This window comes from Triplophysa dalaica, chromosome 7 (genome assembly GCF_015846415.1).
Source record: "Triplophysa dalaica isolate WHDGS20190420 chromosome 7, ASM1584641v1, whole genome shotgun sequence".
Classification (NCBI taxonomy): domain Eukaryota; kingdom Metazoa; phylum Chordata; class Actinopteri; order Cypriniformes; family Nemacheilidae; genus Triplophysa; species Triplophysa dalaica.
This window is the reverse complement of record NC_079548.1, coordinates 19,387,836-19,408,386: the sequence shown is the minus strand read 5'-3', so window position 1 is coordinate 19,408,386 and position 20,551 is coordinate 19,387,836. Positions and strand designations below refer to the sequence as shown.

General features: G+C 44.1%; 1 protein-coding gene across 1 annotated transcript in view; it reads left to right on the top strand.

The window, feature by feature from the left end:
• Positions 1-20,551, top strand: part of notch3 (notch receptor 3) — a 28,966-nt gene that overhangs the window by 4,620 nt on the left and 3,795 nt on the right. Inside the window, exons 3-32 of the mRNA XM_056752057.1 lie at positions 8,114-8,256; positions 8,346-8,681; positions 9,183-9,305; positions 9,384-9,617; positions 9,693-9,848; positions 9,938-10,123; positions 10,996-11,109; positions 12,158-12,271; positions 13,268-13,501; positions 13,609-13,719; positions 13,812-14,004; positions 14,093-14,238; positions 14,509-14,742; positions 14,828-14,980; positions 15,085-15,313; positions 15,405-15,606; positions 16,214-16,370; positions 16,459-16,640; positions 16,721-16,853; positions 16,937-17,191; positions 17,271-17,380; positions 17,462-17,985; positions 18,068-18,394; positions 18,484-18,632; positions 18,750-18,972; positions 19,051-19,141; positions 19,233-19,401; positions 19,509-19,813; positions 19,908-20,055; positions 20,146-20,243. Of these exons, the coding sequence (XP_056608035.1) occupies positions 8,114-8,256; positions 8,346-8,681; positions 9,183-9,305; positions 9,384-9,617; positions 9,693-9,848; positions 9,938-10,123; positions 10,996-11,109; positions 12,158-12,271; positions 13,268-13,501; positions 13,609-13,719; positions 13,812-14,004; positions 14,093-14,238; positions 14,509-14,742; positions 14,828-14,980; positions 15,085-15,313; positions 15,405-15,606; positions 16,214-16,370; positions 16,459-16,640; positions 16,721-16,853; positions 16,937-17,191; positions 17,271-17,380; positions 17,462-17,985; positions 18,068-18,394; positions 18,484-18,632; positions 18,750-18,972; positions 19,051-19,141; positions 19,233-19,401; positions 19,509-19,813; positions 19,908-20,055; positions 20,146-20,243 (5,779 nt within the window). The remainder of the gene's footprint in view (positions 1-8,113; positions 8,257-8,345; positions 8,682-9,182; positions 9,306-9,383; positions 9,618-9,692; positions 9,849-9,937; positions 10,124-10,995; positions 11,110-12,157; positions 12,272-13,267; positions 13,502-13,608; positions 13,720-13,811; positions 14,005-14,092; positions 14,239-14,508; positions 14,743-14,827; positions 14,981-15,084; positions 15,314-15,404; positions 15,607-16,213; positions 16,371-16,458; positions 16,641-16,720; positions 16,854-16,936; positions 17,192-17,270; positions 17,381-17,461; positions 17,986-18,067; positions 18,395-18,483; positions 18,633-18,749; positions 18,973-19,050; positions 19,142-19,232; positions 19,402-19,508; positions 19,814-19,907; positions 20,056-20,145; positions 20,244-20,551) is intronic.

Sequence of the window (20,551 nt, the reverse complement as noted above, 5' to 3'; positions counted from 1 at the left end):
AGCTGAGCACTTGTTGCGAAGAGTCCAGGAATGTCACTCTAGGTGAAGAGTCAGGAAGTGCTGCCTTGCCTCTAATCTCATCCCCACGGCGCGGAGAGCGTGCGAGCAAGTGCAGCCGCAGTGTGGGATAAAGTCTCGACTGAAGCAAAGAGATAATTAGGCAGATTGTGAGAGTGTCATTCAGAGAGGGTCCAGCTGGAAGAATGAGGTGGGGGTGGGGACGTGTTTCGGTAAGAGGGGGAGGGGGGTTCGTGCTGGGGTGTGAAGGGACAGCTGGTGGATGTTGTGATGGTAATCCAGTGAAGTCAGACTCTTACAAAGGGGGAGCGGAGAGCCAGGTGCTGCCATTGAGCGGCCTGCTGCCCCATGCCGAGACAGACTGGCCTATGGAGTAGCGGAGCCGGCGGCCCACGGGCCTCCTAACACATGCTCTCACACGCAGCGAAGTGCTTCCCCATTGTCTGTGCCGGCTCCTTGGACTTAAAGCTCAGGCCACTGTCACTCTCGCAAAACAAACTTAAAGCCCAGGCCACTGTCGCTCTCGCAAAACAAACTTAAAGCCCAGGCCACTGTCACTTTCGCAGAACAAACAGTGCTGGACTAGAGATGAAAGCGTGGGACTCAGGGATGGGAAGGAAGGAGAAATCTATGTTTGCACTTTCCCACTCTCTCCCTCTCTCTCTCTCTCTCTCTCTCTCTCAGAAAGGAAATGGATACAGTCAGGCTTTTGGTTATTGATGGTGTTGCCTTGACCCCAGTAGCAGAGTGAGTCTATAAATTGTGAGTGTTGTGTTTTAGTGACCCATGGAAGCTTTCTGCCTCTTAGGAAATGATGTATGAGGACAGTTAGACAAGAAGCAGACTCCTCTGACACTGGTCTTTTGCGGACCAACAGCTGGAACTTATTTACATATAATCATTTATGGTGCTCTTACTATTGAAAGAAAATTATTTAACGGCGAATTTGTCAGCTGATATGGGAGGTCCTTGATAAAGATTGGTGTATACAGTTAATAGTGTTTATAACATAAAGAATAGAACCATGTTTGTTGATACCGAGTTTAGTTTAATGCACTTTGGAGATGAAGTTCATCTCTCGTCATTTATGATGGATTACTGTGGAATGCCTTTCAAGATTTGTCCTGCCACAGTTGTATTCATCGGTGTTCCTGTCTCCATTAAGGTCCTAGTTTGTTTTGGAATGTGGATGAGATTTACACTGCCTTTGCTTCTCATGCGGATCGAGGCCTCCACCTGAAAGTATGCAGATTGATAGGAGAACCTTACTGATTCAATGAACGTTCGGTTGAAGAACATTTGGGTGTAATTGAGTTTGACATTAAAGCGAAGAGAGTGATTAAAGCATGGTTTGACACTGGATGCAGGGATCCCTGGTTCCCAGGCCCTGTCACAGGAAGTGTTGACTCCTGACCCCTCTGCTCTGTTCACATCCTGTCTATCAAGACAGCTGAGGAGAGTGTATGATCTGCTCCTGCCTTTTCTCTTTCAAACTGCAATTTTAATCTTCGATTATCACACTGCCATGGAAAAACAGGCCACAAGAATGAACTGACTTCAACCACACACTTGTTGATTAGAAAGTTGCTCATTGCTTTAATGAATACAGTTTGATATGCCTGTATACTCAAACACATCATAGTCATGAAAAGAATTTTAGAGTTGTAGTTTGTTTTGGAGGTTAATGAGAGAAGATGAAAGTAGGGACCTCACCCTTTGAGTGCCTGAGTAGTTAATGGGCGACAGAGCTGTAGATAAGAGACATTCTTTGGCATCTACCTGTGTGTTCTTTTCCACACTTATCAGGTTCTCTGGAGCTCTGTGTTTTAAAGTGTTCCAAGCGCAAAAAGAAATTTGTGAAAACTTGGAATTTCAGTTTTATCCTACCCTTCTGCGTATTTTGTGATTTATGGCAAATATTGTTCTTCAAGCTGCATAATGCAGGACTGCAGCTTTCTAGTGCTGTTGTTGTCTAATGTGTACGGCATACTGTTTCAAGGACATACCAGGTTAAACCTAGAAACTTTTTGGATGTATGGAGCCAGATTTCCATCTCTGGCTTTCTCTAATATCACATTAGTGTAGAAAAATATTTCTTATAATCTTCAGATCTACAGAATCTGTATGAAAAGTCTGCTTCTCTTTGAGTTGCATGAGATCTGGACTGGTTTAGGTGCTGGGGTGGGATTTTGTGGTGAAGTGCAGCAAAGAATGCTTTGGAAGACCTCGAGTCTGGGGTGCATGCAATGTGGTTATGGTTGGCTTGTTAGCAATACCAGAAATTCCAGAGATTTTTTTATGAACGTTGACATTGTTACATTCTCTTGGCAAACTTTTTGCAAAAGCATGAAATGTTATCAAATAAGGACAAATAGTTGTAGCACAAGTATAAAAAGTGCAGTTCATCAAATAAATAGGCAGGCACATGATTAAGGTTAATTATGTTACATACAGATGGATAAATTAGGGCCATATCATTTGTAGTTTTTCCCTAATAATTTTTTTGCTTTTTAATTGTTTTAAGTTGTCTATTTTCAATGTTTTGCTATACAATAGTAAAAACATTTGTCCATAAAAACAGTAGTATAGTAATTATAATATAATTATTATTTCACTGTAGTAAAAGTCTTGGGTACTATAGTATTTATTATTTTTAACCTTACTATAATAAATATGAAAGTATACTATAGTGTTATTAACAGTTTATAACTGTACAAATTTTTTTTTTTTAATCTGGTTCAAATTAAACTGACTTTTATTTTGGTGGGTCGTCGCGAAGATGCTTCATTGTGTGTTTGTGGCAATCTTACTCTAACAGTCGGTGCATTCCAAGGGCTCTTCGGGATGTGGACACCACACAACACATTGCTCCAAATAAAAAGAAAATGACGTTGTTTTTGTTCCTCTCTTTTCAAGTGAATTTTAAACAGACACATTAAGAGATACAAATGTGTCTTTCCCTCTAGAGTTCACACATTAAGAGCTTTACTCTTCGAAGGGATTAGGGCATAGGGATGAGACTTCTGAACGGAACGCTGGGAGTGAAACGTTCAGAAAAATAAACTGTTTATGTCCTCATATTTTTAAATACAGACAAATCCATGAGTGTCACGCTTAAAAACATGTTTAACTGTGCAACTCATTCACTCAGACACACAACAAACAGAGGACATATTTAAATAGTAGAACTCCTCTTACGTGATTCCTTCCATGTTTTTCCACACCGTGCAGATCATAGGGCTGTAGATAAATGGACTTAATGCAGCCTGGAAAACATGTTTGAACCGATAAAAAAAGAAAACGAAAATAAATAGTTGTGCACCATTAGTTAACCTTACACACGAACAAGCACATCGACAAATGCACTTCACACAAACAGGCAGCACTGTCTAATGCTCGTTTAAATCTTTTTCGCATGCGTGCTACACCATAACATTTATTGTTAGCATAGACTGATTTTTTCGTAGCATGTGCGACATACAGTATATGTCGTCCTGATATTTTAAACTAGCGCTAACACAAAGTACTAGTTTGATAAGCTGTTAAAGCTTTTGAAAGGAAATACAGTTTTATTATAGAGGGCAAAATGCAATAATCTGTGGCATATTGGAAGACAAAAGTTTAGTCAAATACAACCATGGGTATCTCTGCATTGTTACTCATAGTCATGGATGAAATTCAGACAATCTTTGTATATGTGTCCAAATCAATGTCCTGAAAGCTTGTCTAAAAAACATGTGACATATGCCCTGTTTAAATTCACTTCTCCCAATGATAATACATTTCTTTCTGCTAGTTGAGATCCTGTGAAAGTTCTGCAACTGTCCTCGCAAACCCCCCACCCTCTCGGCTCTCTTCTCAGCCATGGGTTACTGTTGCCAGGCTACAGCAGAAGCCTGTTGGTTCGTTTGAGCACAGGCCTGAAAGCCCGGCTGTTTGGGCCACCGCTCCCCCGTCCCCAAACAATAGGGTTCTGACTACTTTAGCTCTTTTATTTGGCCCACAAAATGCTCCCCTACCCCCACTTTGGTTCCTCTTTAGGAAGATGGGGGCTGGGAGGGGGCAGCTGGGGGAGGGGACCAGGCTCTTGTTGGCAGTGCAGTGTCAGTACGGGCTCTTCACAAAGGAATGAAGCGGCTATATGCCAGACAGTGCCATAGACCATTTATTTCTGAGGGGACTTTCTGCATTTTGACACCCTTTAAGTTTCTTTAAACTTCATATTTGCTTTGTTTTCAAAACAAACAAAACGAGGTTCAGTTTCGGTGACATTAATAGCAGGTGACCTACACTCCACACACTTCCTGTTCTACTAAGGAAAGAGTTTGCCTTCTGGAATGCATGGTTATTGTCTTCCACCTTGGTGTGGGATGGATGGCTTTAAGTACCAAGGAGATTGGAATCCTTTCGGAAACTCTCATCTTTGTTGCCTCCTGGACCATGACTGACCAGATGAAGCTCTTTCAGGCAGACCTGGTGTGTTTTTGCTTCTCATCCACAGGTGTTGTGACATCCGACTTCTAGATGACACCTGACACTATTCTCCTTAGCACAATACCATATAATGACCCAGAAAGCAGGAAAAACAGCATTAGGTTTCAAAAACACCAGATATATAAATTCATTCCCACAGCCTTCAGAAACCCCTGTGGACATATAACTCCTTAAAAGTTGAGGCTGACCTTTTTTTAAGTTCTTAATGTTTTTATTTCTTAATCCGAGTCCATTGCTTTCTCAATCTGACATGTTTTGTGTTTTTTCAGTTTTAGGAGAGAAAAGTGATCGTAAGTCACACATTGTGTTTGAGTGTGCGTGTGAGGTATTTGAAGTGTTTGTCTTTGCATTGATGTCTTGAGTCGTGTGTGAATCTCTCAGTTAAGGTTGCATTATTAACCTGCTTTCATGGATTGGACATTATCAGGGAAGGTGTGCTGTGAATGTGCTTTGCATGTCATTTATTTACTAACAATCTGTATATGCATGTGTGTTTGTGCACATTCGTTGGCGGTGCAGACAGAGTAGTGCCATTGTTTCTTTTGTAATCCTTGAAAATAGTGTGGCAGACAGCCAGAGCAGCGCTGACAGATGTGAACAGTTGTTTGGTACTGTTTGCAGCTGGCGCGAGTCATCATCTATGTTGTGACATTAGAGGATTACTGTTTCTACCCGCTGCCAACTGCCTATGCCTTGTCTACCCGAAACTTCGTTAGGTCAAGGGTGAGCTCTTGGTACATTTGACTCAACCTACCATATGAAATCAAAACTGACAAATTCCCATCCACACAAAGTTCATTTTTCAGATTTTTGAACATCCTCATTTATGTGTAGTTCGCGTCTGGATTCGTGTTCCATCACAATGAGCTATTTTCCCCTGATAGGACACCTGGTGGTATGTTTTTGGACACCTCTGATAGACACAGCCAAGGCCTAGACAAAAGAATGTGTGTTTTGGCTGCAGATTGCAGCGTGAGGACAAATAGCCTAACCTCTCCAGTCCTCCCCCTGCTGCTACTTGACCAATATCTACACATTCTTGAGGTTTTTCACAATCCAACAAATGTGGAACCCCAGCGCGGACAGACACACATAGGGAATACATTTCAAAACTCAACAAGTGTCCATTAAGTATGGGATTCCAAAATAAATACTGCCGCACACACACAGGGGGTCAGTTCCAAAGCTCTAATACACATGCACGCATGTTATCATGTTTTGTAGGGCCAGAGGCTCCCTCTCTTTGTGTGTTGAAATAGCTTTTGTCATCACATCCATAATTCCTCATAGTCCAGTAACTCTTTGAAATCCCACAAGCTCTTCATCAGTGGTCCTTCCCACCCTTGTCTTTCCAAAATATTTCCCTTATTTTTTAACTGATGGTATACCACAGCGTAAACTTTTCTAGTTGTAACAAAACATAAATAAAACTCTATGAGAGCGTTTTGCCCTTCTCTACACAATCCCACTGCTTATACACGCATTCAGTCCATGTTCACATCAAATGTTTCCTCAAGCCACGCCGAGGCGAACAACAGGTTGTAAAGTAGGCTGTTGAGGCATTCTTCTGCAATTTAAAGGCCCATGGTCCGGAATGGGTGCTTGTGTAAGGGTTTGAGTGCTAGTTGAACCTTGATTCGAGCCTCCCCCCCTGTCTCCTCAAACCTCTTTTTGTGCCACAACTCGCAGTTTAATTTTTTTGGTGACCTGAGATTCCAGACATAGTTAATTTGCCTCTAAATAAACCCAGCCAAGCCATGACAAATAGGCAAGGGGATGAAGGGTAGGGGGTGATTGGTGGGTTGTCAGACTTGCTCGGTCGTCTGTGAGGTTGCCACAGCAACAGGGATCTGGGATTCAGAAACACTGCGAGTGTTTTCAGAGCAGGAGACGAGGGATTACAGGAAATATGACATGACTCTCCGGACCGGACTCTTCCCCCATACCGCCCTCCAAAAAGACATTTTCTACCTTACAGACGCGCTACCCTCTGACCCGTTGCCCCCCCCCCAATGCCGCTGCCTGACATTATCATCACAATCAGACTGCTAACCTCTGACATTTGACCTCCCAGCATGTGAAGGGTTCATAGGGAAAAACATTGCGATGCATTGGGGCCTTTAGTAGGTGGAGGAGTAGCTCTGGGTATTCATGAAGAACTCCTCTTTTTCCATTATTGCCGCTCTGGTCTTTCTTGTAGAACTTATGGTATGTCATGTAGCTGTAGGTGTTGAATAAATTAGAAAAACAGGTATGATTAAATGTCAGAATAAAAAGTCACTTAATAAGTTAAGTTATTAAATGCACTCTTCTGTTGTCCATGATATTATTAAGCAGACATCACAATTGGACCGAGTGAGGTGGGTTGCGTTTTCTAAAATATGACTTCAAGAACAGTAAAGCATTTTTCAAACAGTCCTTTTAATAAATAAAAATGCATAAGTTTATACGTTTTGGATTTCCGTATGCTAGCAAAAAACAAAACCTTTAGCTCAGATTCCTTTTATCAGTTCTTAGATTTTTTTTATTATAATATTTCTCTAGTGAGAAACCTTTCTGTAGTTGTTAAACTCTTACGTCATGCACTGTACTGTTAATGGAATAGTTTCATAGATTTGACAGATTGCAGAGCACCAACAGGCTCTCCCTTTGGTCCAGCAGAGGTCAAAAACAGCACCCCCTATAGGCCAATGCGTTCTGTGAAGCCCTACTCGGAGGTCGGAGAGAAACTGCATCATGTAAGTGCGGGGGAGGAGATGGCAGCCACAAAAGAGGCAAAACAACAAAGGGACAAATAGCTCAGTGTAAAAGTGGTCATCCTGTAGCAGAAAGAGGAGGAAAAGCCATTGTTGTTACAGCCCAGGGGTTGTTTTACAGTGAAAAGAGAGAGAGGGCCTGAGGGGGACACGGAGAGCACAGACCATCCCAGTGCTTGTCATCAGCTTCAAACGGTCCTTTTGATGTGGAAGTTCATCCTGCGGCGGGGCTCCCTTTGAGGGTGTAGGGTTACCCGGCACGCAGTGGCTTCTCAAGGCCAGCTTACCAAAGGCTCCGGCGCCCATGAGAGAGACAGCCATTTCAAAGAAAGATGTTTATTTTATGTTACCTGTACAGTTTCAGGTCACACTCAATCGTTGATCAAGATAACTTTTTGTACTGAAAGGCACAGAATTAAAGACTGTAAAGTACTGTATTCATACCTGTAGATTGTTGTCCCCCATGTTTTGAGTGGTCCCCATTGTAAAGACTGAACACTGTGGAGATTTCTTGCCCTGGTTTGTGATTTATATGCTGGAGAGGATGGAAATTTAGTGTAATTCAGATAACCAAAATGTGGAGAATGTGCTTTTTCATTCAAGACATACATGTAACATCTGGTGGAGCGCATGATGTTGTTTTTCTTGTGTGTTTGTGTTATTACTTACTCGCTAACCTTAGTTTATAATAAAAGTTTTGTATGCTTAGTGTGGTAAAACTCCCAAGAGTTCAATGGTTAGATTCTAAGTTGCTTATGATGAGGCCTGCTGAAGAATGTTTCAAGTTGCTTTAGGCTGTCTCTTATACCCGGGTACCCTTTTGATAAAATTGTGCTTTTCTGTAGGTGCCGGCCTGGTTTTATTGGTTTGCACTGTCAGCATCTGGACCCTTGTCACCGTTCACCTTGTTTAAATGGAGCCGCTTGCAAGAGCCAGTTGGCCAATGGATTCCCACAATACACATGTGTGTGCCAGCGAGGATTCAGAGGTATGCCTTACGATTGTGTTTTTCTTCATCATTCTACGTTTTGTGGGAGATAACAGGCTTTTCTCAAACAACATTTCTTGTATTTGCAGGAAAGGACTGTTCCATGATTGATGCATGTGCCACAAACCCCTGTGCCAACGGTGCCCGTTGTACCAATTGGAATAATCACTACAACTGTTCGTGCCCACCTGGTTTTCAGGGCAAGAACTGTCGCACTGACATTGACGAGTGCCGCAAACCTGGAAAGTGCCTTAACGGTGGAATCTGCGTGAACACGCACGGCTCGTTCAGCTGCGAGTGCCAGGCAGGGTACAGCGGGCGGACGTGTGAGGTACCCACCCAGCCTTGTGCCCCCTCGCAGTGCCTCAACGGAGGCACCTGCCATCAGACCAGTGACCACACCTACGAATGCGCTTGCTTGCCAGGTACAAACATGCCCAAACTCATGCCCACTTATTTGGGTTTCCCGCATGTAAATCCAAGTGTCTGGACTTTCCATGTAGTCCTACTTTTATACCGCTGTCCCATGCTTGCTATTAATAGCTCAGATGGGTTGAGCTATTAATCCACAGCAGAGAGAGAGCCTGGAAGAGCGAAAGCGAGTGGGCAGGAATTTACTTTATGGCCTTTCTGCTTCCCTCTGGGGAATAAGCAGGAAATGTCTCTCGCCAGAGAGGAAGTCATTGAAACCGTGAGAGATTATAAAAAAGGCAAACATGGCAGGGTGTATGGCCCTCTAGAGCAGAGCTCCGTCAGGAGCTGTGGGAACTGCTGTGTGAATATGTAAACACTCAACACCCACTGAATCTTTTTATTGCTCGCTCTATTCGTAGTCGTAGATTAAGTGAGTTATTAGGTGTCTGGGGAAGGGTGCAGAGTAGATAGCATATGTTTAACGCGTGCTTTAATCATCTTTTTCCATCCAGGATTCCGGGCACACAACTGTGAGAAGAATGTGGATGACTGTCCAGGACACAAGTGCATGAATGGTGGGATCTGTGTAGATGGTGTCAACACATACAACTGTCAGTGTCTGCCTGAATGGACAGGTAAATATTATTCTCTGATGACATGGGTTTTAAACACTTTTTTCCAAAATAACCAGATTTTTGTTTTTTTGTCCTCAGGACAATATTGTGCAGAGGATGTCAACGAGTGTCTTATGCAGCCCAATGCTTGTCACAACGGTGGTACATGCTTCAACACAATCGGTGGACACACCTGCGTGTGCGTCAACGGCTGGACTGGAGACGACTGCAGCGAGAACATCGATGACTGCGCTACGGCCGTCTGCTTCAACGGGGCCACGTGTCACGACCGCGTGGCCTCCTTCTTTTGCGAGTGCCCAGTTGGCAAGACCGGTACACCTGTTTCTATTTGTTCTCATGTATTATCTGTTTTTAAAGTTTTTTTACTCACAATCGCTGTCTCCGCAGGTCTGCTCTGTCATCTCGACGATGCGTGCGTCAGTAACCCCTGCAATGAAGGTGCAGTGTGCGACACTAACCCTTTGACCGGACAGGCCATCTGCACCTGCCCGGCTGGCTTTGTCGGCGGAGCCTGCAACCAAGACATGGATGAATGTTCTATTGGTAAATTTACAACTTTCTGAATGCCTTTCTCCTCTTTGTCTGCATCAGAACAAGTGTTCACTGACTCCTGTGTCTCTCTCCTGTGCCAGGTGCCAACCCCTGCGAGCATTTAGGGAAATGTGTAAACACAGAGGGCTCGTTCCAGTGCCAGTGTGGACGGGGTTACACCGGCCCTCGCTGCGAGATTGATATTAACGAGTGTCTGTCCATGCCTTGCCAGAACGATGCCACCTGTCTGGACCGCATCGGCGAGTTCACATGCATCTGTATGCCTGGTATGTCAATGCAATTGTTTTGAGACTTAAAATTGTCTGTAAGGCTTCACACAATTTAGGAAAACGAGAAAATATAGGTTAGTTATGTAATACACAGTGGTGGTTTAAACAGAAGTAGTAAGAAACAAAAGAACAACTCACTGATACCACTGAGTAAATCACATGGGCTTTGTGTCTTCAGCACACAAATTTGGTAAAAACTAACTTTTGGAAAAAGTTACCTTGCACTACATGCATCTTTGGGTTTTGGAGGATCTATACAAATGAGCGCTGGGAGTGTGGTGTATTGGGCAATCTGGGAAGAGGGGGAGGAGCGTGCAGTGAATTATAATGAGATCTTGAGTGGTGGGAATGGAGTGGAACAATGGGGCCCCTCTGTGCTCCGTTCCTCGCCCTTCGCACATAGAGAGAGAGCAAACTTTTTCCCAGCACTCTCATCCCCTTCCCCCACTTCGCCCCGTACCCCTTTCATTTCCACAGACACCTCTTCTTCCCCACCCTCCTCATCATCGCTGACTTGTCCCGGGCTCATGTGGAGGGGCCAATTCTTTCTGATTCCATGCCACCGTCGGAGCACTGGCCCCGGCCCGCACTCTGTTTCACCTGAATGGGGCGACACACAAGAGCAGCACTCTGCCGATTACAGAACATGCATGTTTTCAATGCGAAATGGCCACAGGGTCACCTGCGGACAGTAGGGTGTGGTGGTTCTTGTCAAAGCGAGGGCCCCAGTTTGTATAGTGGGATTTTATTATTTCCCCCCGAGACATGAACTTGGTGTAGGGTGCAGTGTAGCAGAACTTCTGAGCCTGTGCTTTTATGCCCCCATAAACATGTTGAGTGCATTGAGCAAACGGATTTGTTTCTTCCAGGCTACCAGGGGACGTACTGCGAGGTGGACATTGATGAGTGTGAGAGCAACCCATGTGTAAACCATGGCATCTGCCGAGACATGGTCAACGGCTTTACCTGCACCTGTCAGCTAGGTATGAAACCTTGGACACCTCATTGACAGGCATCACATACTGTATACATGCTGTGTAACATCAACAAAAAATATAATTTATGTGTAAAAACAATGCAAAACTCACTTGTGGGATATCCAAGATACTTAATATCAAACTAAACCCAATTTTTCTATCAAGGTTTTTGCGTAATTACTCATTAGAGCGAGGGCCTGAGCGCTATGCAACTGCGTACCCGAACAAAGACACCATTGTGGCCTCTCTACACAAACTCCCCTCCTCTTACCAATTCGTTTCATAGAGAAGGGACAGCAGTCTCACCCGTCTCCCTCTGCATAGAGGTTGGGGGGGAACAGCAGCCCTGTTAATGAGATTCTTTTCCATGTTCGCAATTTACATCTGGGACAGACAACCCCGCACCCCCCATTTAGCTATTGAGCCGGTAGCGTTTGTGCAAGGAAAGGGGGAGGGCCATTGGCCTTGAAGAAAACAATCCCAGCATCTCCCCCTCTAACCTTGTGCCCTAGGCATCAACATAGATCCCATCATAACACTGTTAATCAACACAACACCCTCTAAAGATGCAGAAATGAACATTTCTTTGGGGCCCCAGCCTTTATGGTTTTCATACTTGCTAGCACATTTTCCCAGACAAGGACATCAGTCAGTGTTTAGAACTCAGAGCCAATTCAATCCACGTTCAACTGCGCATTTCACAAGTTATCGCTGAAAAACGTGTAGAAATTAGATTAGTGTTTGGCGTGAATTCTACACGAATCCTTCAGAATTGTATGGACAAGCGTCCAGTGATGTGTGTTATATTTGTATATATATATATATACTTTTATATATGTGTGCTACAGATGATTAATGTGATACGGATAAATGTTTTTATTTGAGGTTCATCTTAACTATAACTAAAGGCCTACAGCCTCGTGGGTCCATTGAAAACACGTTCTCTACTTGCTTGGATTCTGCCAAAGTTGAACCTAATGACCTTCAAGTGGTGTGTGGCGAATACCTCTACTGCCTCATGCTGACCTCTGACCTCTATGTTTGCCTGTCCCAGGGTTTAGTGGCACCATGTGTCAGATCGACATTGATGAGTGCGCCAGCACTCCTTGCCAGAATGGAGCCAAGTGCATTGACCGCCCCAACGGATACGAATGCCGCTGCACTGAAGGTGAGCCTGCATGTGTCTGTGTGTATTTGTGTTTGTGTATGTATACTGCAGTTGATGAAGTTTTGCACCTGGTTTTGAGTTCAAAGTCAAAACCATTATTACTGACTAGACATGCACACCTGTGTGTAGCCATTTCAGGGTCAGACACGTTGCTCTCTGATCATACTGCTGGGCAGATAGAGGAGAAGCCCTTAATCCCCCTCCTTTGCCCTGGAGACCCTAATGTCACAGGGTCACAGAGGCCGGCAGCTGCTGACGAGGAGGTTACATTCGGTCGTCACCCCGACATCTGTTCATCTATATCCCACAATGAATACCCACACAGCGCCGTATGGCACGACCAAAGCTCCCAGCGTTCACTTTCACATAGTTTGCCGACTGTAGAAATTGATTTATCCAAGAAAGTATTTGGCGTAAAGATTCAGTACGCACTATATGCGTCACCGGGCACGGTTGGCTTTAAAAAGCACACATAGACATGGAGTCTGTGCATTGTCTAGAGCAGCCCGCTGTTTGGTATTCTCCGTGCTCCAGTTCCCCTCTGCTGAGTTGTCCCGTTAGCCGGGACGCAGGGTATTGTCCTGCTGCTCGAGGGGACAAAAGCAGGTCTGTGAGGCCTGTGAAGGGCTCCCTCTCTCTTTCTCTATCACTGGCTCAGCCTGGCCCTGCCCTGTTCCTTACAAGGCCGATGCCTTGACAGCCTGTCGGCATGGAAACCACGGGAACATAGACTCCAAACTGTAGAACCTTTCACGAAAGACAGAAGGAAACGAAGGCAGGAGACGACAAAGTGAAAAAAACTGGGGAAAGACATTTTGCGACCAAAAAAACGGGGGCAGTGAGAGGGTGTTTGGTAGGGATAAAGAGGTTTTTTTAGCCCAGATAATACTAAAATTTTTTGTGAGCTGCAATGGAATGACAAACACAGGAAAGTAGGAAGTTTAAAAGCACCATACACTGTTTATTCACTCCTACATGTCTCTTCTCTGTCCTTAGGGTTTGAAGGAACCCTGTGCGAGAGCAACATTGATAACTGCAAGCCTGACCCATGCCACCATGGCACTTGCTTTGATGGCATTGCCAGTTACACATGTAACTGCGATCCCGGCTACACCGGCTACCGCTGCGAGAACCAGCTCAATGAGTGCCACAGCAACCCCTGCCAGAATGGCGGCAAGTGTGTGGACCTTGTCAACAAGTATATCTGCCAGTGTCAACATGGCACCTCAGGTGAGGACAAATGCAATAGATAAGCTGATCTGTATTTGCTAGGGGATTGTATATTAACTTAATTATATATTGTATTAAAAATCTTTTTTTTTGTTGTTCCTGCACAGGCACCAACTGTGAAATCAACTATGATGACTGTGCGAGCAACCCTTGTGACTATGGGATCTGCAAAGATGGCATCAACCGCTATGAATGTGTCTGCCAACCCGGTTTCAGTGGTGAGACATCTTCACCATCTCATTAAAACAACCTCATGGCCTCATGTGGGAAAAATTCATATTGAAACCTTCTCTTCTTTACTTCCTATCAGGACCTCAATGTAAAGATGAGATCGACGAGTGTCAATCAAACCCCTGTCGCAATGGAGGCACTTGTGTAGATGATGAGAATGGATTCCACTGCCAGTGCCCTGAAGGCTTCCATGACCCCTTCTGTTATTCACAAGTGGACGAGTGTGCCAGTAACCCATGCTTGCACGGAACCTGCATTGAAGACCCCAACGGGTATAACTCCATTACAAACTTTTAAATGAGCGTCAGGTAAAAAAGGAAGAAATAGTTTGTATGACTCTTGTTTGAATTACTCTTAAAGGTATCGGTGTGACTGTGAGTCTGGATGGGTGGGGAAGAACTGTAATCTAGACCGAAATGACTGTTTGCCAAGCCCGTGTCAGAATGCAGGCACCTGTATTGACCAGCTCAATGGTTTTAGCTGCAAGTGTCGGCAGGGATTTAAAGGTAAGATACACACTACGTTAGCTTGATACGCTTGCTATAATAGCAACAACAGAAGGGGATTTTATTACACATGCATGAACAGAACGTCCTTAAACTTTGTATGTCCTCAGTTGAAAAGGTTGTAATGTTTCCTGAAAGCATTAAAAAAACTATAAAACCCCCTACTGAAAGCTCTATGGTACTTTGCTCTTCTTGCCAATAGTTATAGTCTGTGTTCCTGTTCACGTTCCTTTTAAACTAAGCTAAATGTAATCTATCTTTCTCTATCAGGTAACCTTTGTCAGATGAATATCAATGAATGTGCGTCTAGCCCCTGTCTGAATCAGGGCACCTGCGTTGATGGAGTTGCCAGTTTCACCTGTCTCTGTGAGCCACCTTACAGCGGACCCACCTGTGCCGATTTGCTCACCCCTTGCTCGCCCAATCCCTGTGCCAACCACGCTTCATGCGTGCACACGCCCGACTATCAGGGCTACCAGTGCAATTGCCAACCTGGATGGCAGGGTAAGCGACAACATATTTCTGCTCAAAGTCTAGCGCTGAAAAGACTTCTGTTGACTAACGCCAGCTGTGCTTTTTTTTACAACAGGTCAATTGTGTAACATTGACATAAATGAGTGCACCTCTAGCCCATGTAAGAACAGCGGCACTTGCGCCAACACTTTGGGTGGCTACATGTGCTCCTGCCGCACCGGCTACACCGGATCCAACTGTGAAACAGACATCAATGACTGCTCACCAAGTAGGTCACATTTAACATTGCCAAATTTGGCACTCATCAAAAAGGCTAAGTAGGGTTGACAGTATATACAGTACTACATATTAAAGTGATCTTGGTTTTATCAGATCCCTGTCTGAACGGAGGATCCTGCACAGATTCAGTAAACTCATTCCGCTGCAGCTGTCTGCCAGGCTTCACGGGGGAACGCTGTGCCACTGAGGTGAATGAGTGCCAGAGCGGCCCCTGCAAGAACGGAGGCACATGTACAGACTACGTCAACAGCTATACCTGTACCTGCAAACCGGGCTTCACTGGCCTCCTCTGTGAGACTAACATACCAGACTGCACCGAGAGGTGAGACAGAAGTGACTGTATTTACAGTGTATAAAAGTAACAGTGTTGTCAATAGCAGTTCTTAACAAATCTTCTGTTTTATCTACTGTAGCTCCTGTTTTAATGGAGGCACCTGCACAGATGGGATTAATGGCTTCAAATGCACCTGCCGCTCCGGCTTCACTGGAGATTACTGCCAGTATGAGGTGAACGAGTGCGACTCTCAGCCGTGCCTCAACGGAGGGGTGTGCCAAGATGGTCTGGAGTCATATCAATGTTCCTGCCCGAAAGGATACAATGGCCCCCGTTGCCAGGTATTTAATTATAAATACCTTATAAATATATACTAAACTTTGATTTATTAACATATTAATATGTATTATTATTATTAGAAAGTTTTCATACTCTTATTATTATTATTATTAAATGAGCATTACTGAATATTAAAAAAGTTATCATTACTATTGTTAAATAATTGTATTAGTAGTAGTAGTAGTAGTAAATTACTATGACTTATTATTAAATAACTATATTATTATTATTAAATCATTTATATAACAATAAATATTCATTTTTATTTAATTCTAAAATACATGTAAATCTTTAGTATTCTTTTGTTCAAACATAGTACAATATATATATATTTTTTGCTGTATTCAAGGTTGCAAACATTGCATGTTTTTGTTATTTTGACTATTTTGTCACGTTTTGATTTTCTGCAAATAAATGCAAATAAAAAACATGCTTTAATATTGTTAGTTGTTCACATAATGAAACAAAAATTATCATTTTACTTGAACACTTAGCTATATGACAACATGAATAAATGTAAATGTAGTAAAACTCCAAATAATTTTCAAATGGTCTCTTATTTTTTTCTGCAGCTAATTGTGTGTGTTAAAAATGTATCTTTCTTTTCAGTACCCAGTTGACTGGTGTAGATCAACCAACCCCTGCAAGAATGGAGGTCGCTGTAGACAGAAAGATGCATCCTTCACATGCGACTGTATGGGTGGTTGGTCAGGTCGCTATTGTGACATCCCCGGAGTGTCCTGTGAAATTGCAGCCAGACAGAGAGGTATAGCTAATTGCGTATAAATAGTTAATAATCAATCCAGGGTCCGCTATTGGCTGCTCTGTCAACTGTCTATATTCTCTCTATCCAGGTCTCCAGACAGACCAGCTGTGCCACCACGGACATTGTGTCAACACTGGAAACACACACTACTGCAAATGTCCCGCAGACTACACGGGCAGCTACTGCGAGTCTCAGTTTAATCGCTGTGAGGATAAACCTTGCCTCAATGGTGCCACCTGCAGAAGCTACATGGGAGGATACTCCTGTGATGTGAGTCACCTTACTGCTGACACATCACAACCACAAAAAACTCAATAAACTTACTTACACCATTCTTTTCACTCTACCAGTGTATGCCTGGTTATGAAGGGAACAACTGTGAGCAAGAGATCAACGAATGTCAGTCTCACCCATGCCAGAATGGAGGAAGTTGCATTGATCTGGTGGGACACTACATCTGCTCATGTCCTCCAGGCACACTGGGTAAGACAGATTTTTATATTTTCTAAACAAAGGTAACATTTGCGTGTCAGAAAGAGCGTGACTATATTTTTGTTATAAAATAGGTGTTCTCTGTGAGATAAATGAGGATGACTGTGCGACCCCCACATGGCCTAGGGGAACGGCTAAATGCCAGAATAACGGTACATGTGTGGACAAGGTTGGAGGGTACAGATGTAACTGCCCTCCAGGCTTCACAGGAGAACGCTGTGAGGGAGATATCAATGAGTGCCTTTCAAACCCCTGCAACCCTTCCAACAGCCTGGATTGCATACAGTTGCCCAATGATTACCAGTGTTTATGCAAACCCGGATTCATAGGTAAGGCCTGCTTGAAAACCACGACTGATAACTAATTGAAATATATGATTGTGTGTCTAAACACCAAATTCTCCACCAGGTCGAGGGTGTCAGAATACATACAGCGTTTGCGAGTCACATCCCTGTAGGAATGGAGGCGCGTGCTCCATGTCCAGCTCACAGTTGGGATACACTTGCACCTGTCAACTTGTGAGTAACTACTTTTATATTAAATAAAGGTAAAAAAAACATCACCTATTATTATTAAACCTTGTCATATCATTTTCTCAGGGTTACGCAGGAGCAAACTGTGAGAGGAGTATGAGCTGCAAAGAGCTGCCCTGCTACAACAGTGGCATCTGCACTTTAACCTCACGGGGTGCACGTTGCACCTGTCTTCAGGGCTTTGCCGGGCCACAGTGTCAGCATCGCAGCAACGAGGGCTGTTCCTCCAAGCCCTGTCGTAACGGAGGCTTGTGTACGGAGGAAACCAGCTTCCCCTTTTTCCTCTGCCAGTGCCTCAACGGCTGGTCAGGCAAACGCTGTGAACAGGAACCCGGGAGGGCGCTCCCTCCAGCTTGCCCTATTGCTGAATGTCACGGCAAGGCCAATGATGGTGTGTGTGACAAAGAGTGTAACTCGCTGGCCTGTCGCTGGGACGGAGGCGATTGCTCCCTAGCCGCGAATCCGTGGGCGCGATGCGCAGATCCGCGCTGCTGGCGCCTTTTTAACAACAGCCAGTGTGACGAGTTCTGCAACAACGCAGACTGCCTTTACGATAACTTTGACTGCAAGAACAAAGAAAAAGTCTGCAAGTAAGTTTTGCATGCTTTTATATGTGTGCTTCTATCGTCTAGTGCATGGATCAAATTATTTACACCTTTTGCCTTCCCTCAGCCCCATCTATGAGACATACTGTATGGACCACTACGCAGACGGGCTCTGCGATCAAGGCTGCAATAACGAAGAGTGCGGCTGGGATGGTCTGGATTGCGCAGGGAAGGTACCGGAAGACCTTGCTGAAGGTGTGTTGGTTATTGTTGTCCTGCTGCCTCCAGAGGAGCTGCGGAGGACGAAAACGGCTTTCCTGCAGAAGTTAAGCTCCATACTCCGCACCACGCTGCGTTTCCGGGTTGACCAGAACGGAGAGTACATGATCCGACCTTACACGGGCCGCAATACTCGCCCAAAACGGGAGCTTCAAACTCAGTCAGAGGTCGTTGGGTAAGTTGATGTAACTAAATCAATCAATGTAACATGATGCACTGTTTTTTTTCGACATGTTTGACGAATGCTCTTTGGCTCCTCTGCAGGTCAACTGTATACTTGGAGATTGACAACAGGCTCTGCTCACAAGGTTCAGATGATTGTTTCCGCAGTGCTGACAGTGCTGCTGAATACCTGGGTGCCCTGTATTCACGGGAGATGTTGCACTTCCCGTACCCCCTTAAAGAAGTGCGCAGTAAGTACACTGAACTGCTTATCTGTCACCTTTACCCGCTTTCATTCATTTTTGGATCAATCTGAATCACCCTCAAATGGAAACATGTTTCTTTTATTAAAAACTCTTTTTTTTTAGGTGAAGTAATAAGTACCATTGAGATTCCTGAATGGGGTAAGCTGCTGCTGGTGGGGGTAGCTGCCCTTTTCTTGATGGTGATCATGTTGGTGGGCATGCTAATTGCACGCCGCAAACGTGAACACAGCACGCTGTGGTTTCCCGAGGGCTTCTTCCTCAAAAAGGAAACGAGCAGTAACAAAAACCGCAGAGAACCCGTGGGTCAGGATTCTCTGGGCATGAAGTGAGTAATTCTATCGACGCTTTTAATAACATTTCTCAGTCAACCAACAAGTACTGATTTGCATTTGTGACTGTGCAGACACATGCCAAAGACTGTAGAAGAATCTTTACTGGGAGATCACAGTGACCAGTGGATAGATCCAGATTACCCAGAAGCCAAACGACTTAAGGTAATACCTTTCATGTTTGTGATCTTTTTGTATGCTTGTGACAGAACAGCTTTTATTAATGTGGGGATTTTTATATGTGTGTGTGGCACAGATGGAGGAGCCCAGCATTCTGTCAGATGGTGAGGATGCTGTTGACAGCAGACAGTGGACACAGCACCACCTGGCTGCCGCAGATATCCGCATGCCACCTTCAATGGCTCTCACTCCACCACAGGGTGAATTTGATAGTGACTGCATGGATGTTAATGTCCGTGGCCCAGGTAACTACTATTTTTGTCTGTATGCTTCTGGGCTTTATATATATACTAAAGAAGCTTGAAGAAACTAATTTTAAACATTACAATATTGAATTAATTTCTTTCTATAGATGGCTTCACACCGCTAATGCTGGCATCATTCTGTGGCGGCGGGCTGGAGCCAGAGGTGACAGAAGAAGACGACTCAGAAGAATGCTCAGCCAACATCATATCTGACCTCATTTACCAGGGAGCATCGCTTGCCGCACAGACCGACCGCACCGGAGAGACTGCTCTGCACTTGGCTGCACGCTATGCCCGAGCTGACGCGGCTAAAAGGCTTCTGGATGCCGGGGCTGACGCGAACGCACAGGACAACACAGGCCGCTCACCTCTGCATGCAGCTGTAGCCGCTGATGCTCAAGGAGTTTTCCAGGTAGAGTAAACAAGTCAGGTTTTTTATCATTATAGATGGTGAGCTGTTGTTGATGTAACGTTAATATTTACAATGAGTCTCCTGTATTCTTCAGATTTTGATCAGGAACCGTGCCACAGACCTGGATGCACGCATGTATGATGGATCCACTGCTTTGATCCTTGCTGCTCGTCTCGCTGTGGAGGGAATGGTGGAAGAGTTGATCACTTGTCATGCTGATGTCAACGCCGTTGATGAAATTGGTAAGCAAAGAGAAGAAAAGATAAAGAATTCCAGCTTTAAATGCGTAGTTGCATTGTTTCTGACAAATCTATGTTTATGTTTCTTCGCAGGAAAGTCCGCTTTGCATTGGGCAGCAGCAGTGAATAATGTTGAAGCTACAGTGGCCTTGTTGAAGAATGGAGCAAATAAAGACATGCAGGACCTCAAGGTACTCAATCATGTCTTATTGACCATTTTACAAGACATACTCTGTTCTGGATGAACTTCTGTTTAGTTTTTTAACACTACATAAATGTAAGAACGAAATATAAACAACAGAACATTTTTAGATGTATTAATAGGTTAAAGGGATATTTCAGGCAAGAATCAAAATTTATAAATATTCCTTTGAATTAACATCTTTAAGACTGGAAACAAATTCTGAAACTGGAAGTGCTTCTGGACCAGTGTTTATGCCTTGCAACTTTCTTACAGTTCATATTTGTGGTATATAAACCTGGACCATGTTCTCAATTT